The 9,841-nt window shown below is 42.3% G+C and overlaps 1 protein-coding gene across 1 annotated transcript; it reads right to left on the bottom strand.

Annotated features, from left to right (window-relative positions):
• Positions 1-695: 695 nt before the first annotated feature.
• On the bottom strand, positions 696-6,961 carry snx11 (sorting nexin 11). The gene is made up of 7 exons (XM_019254183.2): positions 6,759-6,961; positions 6,119-6,158; positions 5,873-5,959; positions 4,120-4,220; positions 3,867-3,962; positions 3,553-3,777; positions 696-3,219 (listed from the first exon to the last, which is right to left on the bottom strand). The coding sequence occupies exons 2-7, from the start codon at positions 6,140-6,142 to the stop codon at positions 2,037-2,039; spliced, it is 1,716 nt and encodes a 571-aa protein (XP_019109728.2). The 5' UTR covers positions 6,143-6,158; positions 6,759-6,961; the 3' UTR covers positions 696-2,036.
• Between the last annotated feature and the right edge of the window lie 2,880 nt (positions 6,962-9,841).

The raw sequence follows: 9,841 nt of genomic DNA, 5'->3' as shown, positions 1-9,841 counted from the left end.
TTGCAGCAACTTACCTAATTATTGTGAACTAATACAATTATTAATTCACTGGTTAAAATGAGCAGTGTGCAGATTGTTAGTGACTTATTTTCTCTGTCGTTTATCTCCGTGTACGAAGGCTCAGTCCTTCGCTGCATGTCACTTTTCAGCTCTCTCTAAACTATAAAGCTTAAAAAGGCCCAAATAAATAAATAAATCATTTTATCCTGGCACACATTTAAAAAAAATAATCTGCAGATGTTTTGTACAATATTTTAAATATTTTAAGCTTCAGCAAATTTGCAGTTTAACACAGAAATCCTCAAAAAAGCTTCTTCACTGTCTGTTGTCATTAAAATGTTCAATTTTCAGCCACTAGGTGGCAGGATTGCTTCAAAATGTAAGAGTGTGTGTGTGTGTGCGTGTGTGTGTGACACTGCCAATAACTTCTCCATCATTTTCATTATTGATAAATCTATTGATCATTTTCTCGATTAGCCTGCTCATTGTTCGGTTCATAAAATATCCTAAAACAGTCACAATAGACGTACGGTAACGTACTCGTGACGCTGAATTTACTGTGAGAGGATGAAAGAAAACAGAAACAACAGTTCAGCGATTATCAAAACAAGATTAATTCACTAGCAGTCGACCAATCGACGCAGCTCTCGTGTGCAGTGTGTAACCTCACAAATAAACAGTCGAGTGTGACACAGTAAAGAAGAAAAAACTATTTATTTGAAATAAAACTTGATGTATTTACACGGACACCGTCACTCAGGTTGTTAGCGTCGCCCTTGTAGATCCATGTTATAAAATAGAGGTCTCCTTTAGAAGAGGGGGCTTCGCTTCTGAAAACATTTATTTATTTTTTTAAAATTTAAAAGCAACAAAACAAATGTACAGTGTATAAAGAAAATAAAACCCAGTACTACCCGGTACAATCCATCTTCTAGATCATACGTGTGAGAAACATGACGAGCCACGTTAAACTCCGGGTCCCTTTTTTTTTTAAATGAATTAAAACTCACAAACAGAGCAGTAGTGTGTGAAAACAGTGTCGAGTTTCAGAATTAAGGCTGCGGCTGAGAAGTCTACTCTGACATGCAGTTAGTTAGAAAAGAGGCAGTATCGTCTTCATGAAATAAATAAACGACACGCGGACTGACGACGACGAAGCGTAGTGTGTGTGTGTGTGTGTGTGAACCAGTGTCGCCCTAAAGGTGAGACTCACCTGTTTGAAATGCAAAAAAGCACAAGAATGCACATTATCCAGGTCACATGACTGAAAAGGTGTTAGTGTCTACTGCATAAACGTCGCTCTGATTATTTATGATCATCATTTTTTAAAAACAGAACCAAATATTTGTGCTGCCTAAAATCTGTGGCAGACTCTCTGCGTGCTCGTTCACTAAACTGGTTTAATGCCATCCTGAGTTAACGACTTATATCAGCGTTAAAAACATCACGATTCAGTTGTTGACTTACATAATACAGTGATTTCTTTTTTATGGGTTTCACATTAAGCGAGGCTGTGGGGGGATTCTCCAGTGACTAGTCTGTCTTCAAACAATACTCACGCGTACGCTGAAACAGGTTTTTGATGCAACAGTCCTCAGAGTTTCTCTAAAGGTTACGAGTTTTGAATGATCCCTCTCACACAGATTCAAACTGAGGAAACAGACTTCAGTCGTCTGTTCACAGGAACAAATCACAGCAAACCAGAAACTCTTTCAAAGAACGTTTAAGTAGACTTAAATTAAAGATTCACGTTTTTAAGTTTCCTGATTGAATTATGTGTCTGAATTTCAGAGCAGTTGAGCTTAAAATTTATATTTCTAATAAAACCTTTAGTGTGTGTGTGTGGATAAGATCCTTTAGTGAGCTTGAGCACCATCTGCTGTTCGAAGAGCCGATCATCATCCAGCAGAGGAGCCGGTTCGAGGAGAAAACAGTGGCGATGTTTAGTGTACCTGAGTGTAAATGAAGCTGTTAAATTTAAAAACTAACTAAAAAAGAAGATGCATGACAACATGTCGTGTCATTCAGCGGTTTCACTAACGCACCTCCTCCTCCTCGGGAGTCTCCTCCGACAGCTCCTGCTCCGAACATTTACTGTCGACGATCACAGGCGAGCAGCTCGTCTCTATGATGCTGAAGTCGCTGTTTTCAGTCAAGTCTCCACCGGTCACGGTCGAGTTGAGCTCCAGGGATTTGCTCAGGTCCTTGGTCTCGGTGATGTACTGCAGGTCTTCACTCTGCAACGCGTCCTCCTCCTCCTCCTCCTCCTCCTGCGTGGAAATGCATCCGTTCACGTGTAGATCCAAAATGTTTCTCCTGGAGGCGTCCGCGTCCGACCAGAGCGCGTCGTCCTCGGGAGACGTCTTCACGAAGCCGTTCGCAGACCGAGTCTCGTCGCAAGCGCTTTCTTCGTCGCTCACCTTCACGATGCTCTCGTTGGACGACGTCAGCGAGCGGCTGTCTTCGTCGCTCTCGTCTTTGGTCCCGACCAAATCAGCTTCCTGTTGCTTTTGGTCCGTTTGTTCAGCGGTGTCATCATCACCGCCATGTTCCACCTGTGGCACCTCCTGGATTTCTGGCGCCTCTTCTTTGCTCTCAAGTTCAGCATGTTCTTCGTTGACCGGCTCTGATTTCTCCTCCACGTGATCGTCAGAGTCACTAACGTGCTCAGAGATGACGTGATTTTCTAAAATCTGCTTCTCGATGCCGACGTCTTGTAGAACGTCCACAGCGTCGCTGTCCTTAAGATCCAGAACCGCTACAGAATTCACAGACTTGTTTTCTATATTTGCCTCCTCAGAACTTTCCTGTTGATCTCCCTCCGTGTCGACTGTCTTTTCTTCTTGATCTAATGTCGTGGCGCTCACCTCCTCCACCCCACAGTTCACCTCAAAGCCGGTCCCCATGGGCGAGTGCACCTCCACTGGCGTCTGTATCTGACAGCTCCTCTGCTGGGTCTGTTCTGAAAAACTCTCGCAGTCGTCCCGACCGTCACCCAGAAAGAAGCTCGCCTCTCCCGGGCCACAGTCCTCAACGACGGCCTCGAGATGGTTGTTCATCTGGAGGACTCGTATCGAGGACTTCTCCTGGTGCTGTAGCTCGACTGTGCCGTGATCGCAGAGCTGCAGGATGCTGTCCACAGGGTCCGAGTCACTACACGATACAAGCTCAGGGCTGAAGGTCTCTTTAGTTTGTAGGCAGGGCTGATGCGGCGCTGGGCTGTGGAACGGGAAAGAGAGAACATTTTATCAGAACAGGAACTTGAACTGTTTCTGTCAGGGAACAAAACGTAGCTCCAGTTCCAGCACCTCTACAGCTTCAACAGCATGTTGTGTCTTGTTTTATCAAGGAAGTGAACGAGCAACACGTTGTGGTTTGGCAGGCGGCTATGTGTTTCCTGGTTGGGTAGGTGGTAAACCAATTCATTTTCCTTTAGTCAGAGCCAGAAAGTAAACTGGCTGCAGCTAACACTACAGATCGAACAATGCTTTCGATCTTCTGTCCAGCTTTTGCTCGTCATGAGTCAGTTTCTCAGTAGTTTAGATCCCTCACCTCTCCATGGACTCGTACGAAACAGTCAGACTCGGCTCCTTGATGGAGTCGTCCTCCTGCGCCTGAGCGAAGCCCCGATTGGACGAGGCGTAGGTGAGTATGGCGTCCGTCACGGTGTACGGCGTGTGGCCCTGCACGCAGTCCTCGATGTGACCGACCGGCAGCTGGGTCTGCAGGAAGAGGTGGAGCTGGCTGTCTGACAGACACACCGTCATGTGCACCACTCTGCCGGGACACAGGTACAAATAAATAACGTCATCGCGGTGGTTTGGTTTGTAAAAATGTATTTTATGATATTTATCTGAAGAACTGACTTGTCCAAGAAGGTCTGAAGTCCTTTTCTTCTCCCCTCCAAGAAGTCCTCATTGCTGAAGGAGAAGAAGGACTTTGCTGGGAGGTCCGGGACCGGCCTGGAAGGATGAAAACGAGAGAGTCTTCATGTTTGTGCATTGTGGTACACTTAAAGAAAAGAACGGTGAACTTTAAAAGACATATTAATGGATTCTGGGGCAGAACAAACACTTTGACATCATCATATCATCAGCTAATAAAGTCACACGGACTTACACCAAACCGGCGTTCTTCTGAAGCTTCTTCTTGAGCCAGGCGAACTCGCTGTAGCGCCGACGCACGCAGGACGTCTTGGCTGTGAAGGCTTTACTGTTGGTCTGCAAAACGATACGAGATCATACAGAGCCAGAGGAAATAAAAAGGGTATTTAAAGGGTCTGGTAATATTTCATATTTAATCAAAACAAACAATAAAAACCAGTCCTCAAATAACGTGATAGAAACTACAGTGAGCAGCTGTTTTAAGAAATGATTGAACCTTTTTAAAAACATAAAAGTAAATATTTGTTATTGTTTTTTCCCCCATTCATTTAAATGAGGGTAGTGTGATTTGTTTTGATTTCTAACCGATCGGACGCTCGGATCGGTCAAACCTCCACAGTCAGCCTGAAACATCTAAAACTCTGAACTCTGATACTCGACCTGTTGTGTCCATGAAGCAGCTTCTTACTCTGAGTCTGACAGTTTAAGCTGCTTTGGGGATTTTTAGACAATAAATTATTATTTTGAAATCTCTTCACATTCAATCTCGTGTCATGTTGTAACCGGCATGACTCACACTCGCTACTGCTGACAGAAAATGAAGCATAATCACAAGTCGAGATTCGTTCCAGTGACGTGTCACACAGTCAACTGATGGCTGCGAAAACAAGCCACCTTCTGACGAGACGTTAATCAATTATGAGCGGCGAAGCCGGCAAAGTTAATGTCGTTAAAGCCGGTCGAACAAATTCCATCAGAGGATAAAAGCGTCACTTCTTCACCTCGCCGACCTTCCGATGCATCGATTAGACACTTATCTGATCAACAGAAAATAAATGATGCTAATTTTTAAACGTGCTGGCTCCAGCTTCTCTGATGTGAGTGTTTTATTTTTCTTTGTCGTGTTCGTGATGGTCCAGTTTTCTAGAAGGTGGCTTCATAACTCTATCACTGAGCACACACACGTAACAATAGCATATCAATGACCCACAATAACATGACGTGAGGTCACATGATCTTAGCCAATTTCATGAGTCAACACCCCACACAACACACCATATCTGTCTAGGCTTCCTGCTGACTCAGCATTCCTCGAGACAAGCCGCCGCCGCCGCCTAGACAACAACCTAAACTGCTGTCCAAACAACACGCAAGGAATCCGTCTGCGGCACGAGATCGGGGGGTTACAGACTTCAGCTGGAATTTATCTTACGGTACGGTAGCTGTATCTGGAGCTGCAGGCTACGTAATCCTGTTTAAAGAATTTTGTAGGTCTGTAGATTAGTGTCAAAAAATGATCTGGCAAGAAACTGAAACTGTCTAACTTTAAGATGAGGACAGTTTATTTGTGTGGTAGTGTTTTTAATCACACTCTGCCAAAGACAGGAGGCAAAACTGATGATTCTGCAGAAAACTGTGTCTGCTCCTGATGTTCACGAGATGATTAAACGATTATCAAAGCAGTTCCCATCAATTAATCATGCAGCAGCTGATCTTTCAGCTCTGAAAGCAACGACCACATTCAATTCAAATCTCTAACGCTGACTACAAAGTAGTTCCTGAATGTTCTCGCACATTCACACGTCACCTCCTCCAATGAACGCCGCCTGGCTCTGCTCTGTTGTTCCCTGTTGGTGGAACGTCCTACCAGTTCCTACAGATCAGGAGAGGAGGACCTCCTCTCCAACACCACCAACAACTAGACATGACACATCTACAACTGGACTCTATGTGAGCACACATGTTGTAATTTAAGTGTTTGTACTCACATGTAGGAATATTTTATAATCCACGTACGAGTTCCACGAGCCTTCGTTCTGAATGCGGGGATCTTGAACCCGCACTGCAACGAACTCCTGAGGGACAGAAACAAAGTTACTGTTTAACAAGTTTAAAATTTTAAAAAAAGTCACGACAGTTGAAGTTCCTCAAACACGATCAATGGACGTATTGTTCTTCAGCGTCGGGTCAGGTGGGAAGTTTTAAAAAAAGGAACAAATGGAGGTTTGACTCACATCGTCTTCTTGGTTGCTGATCATCCTCCCGAGCTCTGCACTGCAAAGGGAGGACAGATCAATGAGGAGCGGATCAGAACCTCAAACGTGCATCATGAGCTGATGACTCATCCCGAAACAGAAGCTGGTCAGCGAAAACAGACTGAGTCACCTCGGCTGGGCTTTTCTCTTTAAGAGGAGCCGAGAGTTTTACGTCCTGAAGGTTTTTCAAAGTGGAACAATTCACCGTTAATAATCCTGAAGATTCCTGAAGTCGACAACCTGACAATGAGGAGCAGCTTCGCCGATTAGAGCTGACAAAGTTTTCCAATTAATGGATTAGTTATTTACAATTAAAGGTTTTTTTAGGGCTAAAACAAACAAAATAATAATAATAACACTTTATATTCAGATAAAAGGAGAGGAGGAGCTACAAGTGAAGGATATTTGAGATTTCCTCTTAATTGAATAATCGATTATCCGAACCGATTATCGATTAATCGTTTCCTCGCAGATCTAAAAACACATGACAGTTATTTAGAGGTTTAAGTCTGACCCCACAGAGAGAATCATGAAACATCCTGTGTCAACAGGAAGACACTTTGAGGAGCGCTGACACGCGCAGTGTTCACGCACGTTCACGCACACATCAAACACTTACTGTCACGAGGCTACTGCGCTGAGGTCCGCGCGGCGGAGGTGCTGGTGGTCCCGCGTGTCCGCTCCTGCGTGTTTCCTAGCTGAGATCTCCTCAAACACGCAGACTTGTTTTCGGCTGCGCCTCCTTTCTCCATTTCGCAAGTCACAAGCGCCGCTACGTCACCCGGCCGCCGTGACGTCACACTTCCGGGAGTCGGTTTTTAAAAAAACACGGAAGAGGCGGGGATGGATTTTTTTTGTTTTTCAAATTAAAAGATTTATTAATTATTAGTTTTAATTAATTAACGTTTATTAGTTACAATAGTATTTTACACACGCACACACGATAAATAAAAAGTTAAATAAAAAAAATTGATTCTAGATCTTAAAATAATTAGATTAGATATATTTTATTCATCCCACCACAGGGAAATTTACTTGTTACAGCAGCAAAAAAATTGTAGCATACACTACAGAGTTAGAAAAAAGTACAAAAGGCAAAAAAAAAAAAACACATTAAACAGTACAAATATCTATAATCTACAATAAACACGAAAAACAATCAACCTTCAAAAAACAGACAAGTACTGAGGATAAAAGTGGCATGATATATATAAAAAAATAATTGTAATGTAAAGTGTAAGAAATATTGCAGAGAAAGTGACATGATATAAATAATAATATTATTGCAAGAGTAGTGACCATAATGTAAATAGTGTTACAAAAGTAAATAATAACTGCAAAGGTATAAATGAAATAAAATAGAAAACAAAATGCAATGAGACATGAACAGGAGACTACAACATGACCAGGTGGTGCAGGTGTTGTAAAGTCTGACTTCTCCTTCTTACATGACTTCTTGACTTGAAATATTTGACAAATATACTTCTATATTCAAATATTTTTATTGGATTTTGATTCGTAAACACTTATAAAACAGTCAACCAGTCCCCAAACAGCAAGCCTGACATATACAATAATAAAGTGACAATAATAACACAAAAAACATACATGCATACATGAAGGGGAATAAAATAAAATAAATCTGACATGTTACAGAGTTGCAAAGCCTGTGAATTAATTATTTCCCTCTAGCAGTATATTCTAATTTAAAAAATAATTGAGAAATAGCTGTCAGAGCTTGTAAAATCTCTGGGCTGACATCCAAAATTAAAGACCAAAACTGTATCAACGTTGGGCAAACATGTGACAGAGGGTAGCTGGAGCCTGACAGCATCGAGAGCAAGTCGGATCGACATCTGGATAAATCCTGGCAAGCCTTCTCCTACATAGACGAAGCCTGTGGAGCACCGTAAACTGAAGCCAAAGTGTCGTTATTCAGTATTTATTTGAACCTTAAACAATTCCTATTTTTTCATTTGAGGTGTGAAAACATAGACCTGCTCCCTCTGTAGATATGAAGGGCTTATTGTGAGGTCATTCTTTTCAGGAGATCAGCTTCTTTCCACCTCCAGAGTAATCTAAAAATCTGCAAACACGTGAATCATCGGTGGACCTGAGGCGGGCTGTATGATGCCTGGGTGCTCTAATAAGCCATAACCTTAATGTTGTGGAGAAATGGCTGAAGTCAAAGGTCAATGGTCAGGAAGGTAGAAAGTGTTCAGGAGCCTCTGATTATTTATTGACGCTTGGCCAAGGAGAATTAGAGACACTCTCAAAGTTCATCAGAAGTGCCTGAGTCGGTCTCTGCTGAACTCATCCTGGTGGATCGACTTTAAACCCCAAGATAACACCACAAATACTACACGCCCAGAATCAGTCAAAGAGAATGTCTTTACCCATGGAGGTGTTATTGTCAGCATATTCTAGTCTGGAGACACAGATGTCTGTTTATGCAGATTGAAGCATCAACAACAAGCTATCTATTATGTCTATGAAGGCAGCAACAGGTCTCTTCGACCCTGGACACCACAGTGTTGAGATGGACTGGCACCTGGTCTAAGACAAACAATTAATACTGCTAAAGACCTCAAGGCCCCCACGTGACCTCGTGTAACCTAAGGAGAGAAAATTCCATAACACTGACTATGCACACTCTTGAACTGTGCCTCACCTCTCTGTTGCGTTTTCAAAGGGAGGTTTCTGGAGCCAGCCTCAAGCAGCCGCCTGTAGATGTTTGCAGGAATGTTTGTACAAAGTGTTCTTAAAGCAGACTAAAGAAAGAACTCTAACTGGGGAATCTGCTAATGACACGTTGCAGTGCACAGTGCAAATGAGTATTACACATACCATAAGCATGCTCTAATCTAATCTAATCTCTCCCTCAGAGTCTGACAATATAGGGGCCACCAAACAGGGGCGCCGTATAGGGGGGAAAAGTTAGGACAACACACATATAAAATGATTAAACCATCATCATTGAGTATATATATTTCAGATATAATAATGAAATTAATTATCTCTTTGTTTTTACGTGTTTTGGGCAGTAAAAGTTAAATAAAAATGGCCTTTAGCACATTTTTACGGTGGCTTTTTAATCTTGCATCAAATTGTGAACTGCACTACAGACTGTATGCAGACTATGCAGACTGTATGCAGACTGTATGCATGTACAAATCACCAGCAGTAAATTGTGCTAGTACTAGTATTAAACTACAAGACACAAAACAGTTGCAAGCCTTTAATTAGAGTTATGTAAAGCTTTTGATAGGATAGTTAGGTCCTAGAGACGTGGTGACAACAGCTGCACAGAGGGGCCCAATTTGAGTTTTATGTCATGGGGCCCAAAATTCCTGGCGGCGCCCCTGACCCCAAATAGCATCTTGCATAGGGCCCCCAATCAGCTAGAAACAGCCTGTATCTATCTATCTATCTATCTATCTATCTATCTATCTATCTATCTATCTATCTATCTGTCTATCTACCTACCTGTCTATCTATCTACCTATCTATCTATCTATCTATCTATCTATCTATCTATCTGTCTATCTATCTATCTACCTACCTGTCTATCTATCTACCTACCTGTCTGTCTATCTATCTATCTATCTATCTATCTATCTATCTATCTATCTATCTATCTATCTATCTATCTATCTATCTATCTATCTATCTAATCCGTTCCATGGATCCAGTCCGCCGTTT

The sequence above is a fragment of the Larimichthys crocea genome, chromosome XVI (genome assembly GCF_000972845.2).
Source record: "Larimichthys crocea isolate SSNF chromosome XVI, L_crocea_2.0, whole genome shotgun sequence".
Lineage (NCBI taxonomy): Eukaryota > Metazoa > Chordata > Actinopteri > Sciaenidae > Larimichthys > Larimichthys crocea.
Note: the sequence above shows the minus strand (reverse complement) of the source record. Positions and strands in the feature narration are given on the sequence as shown.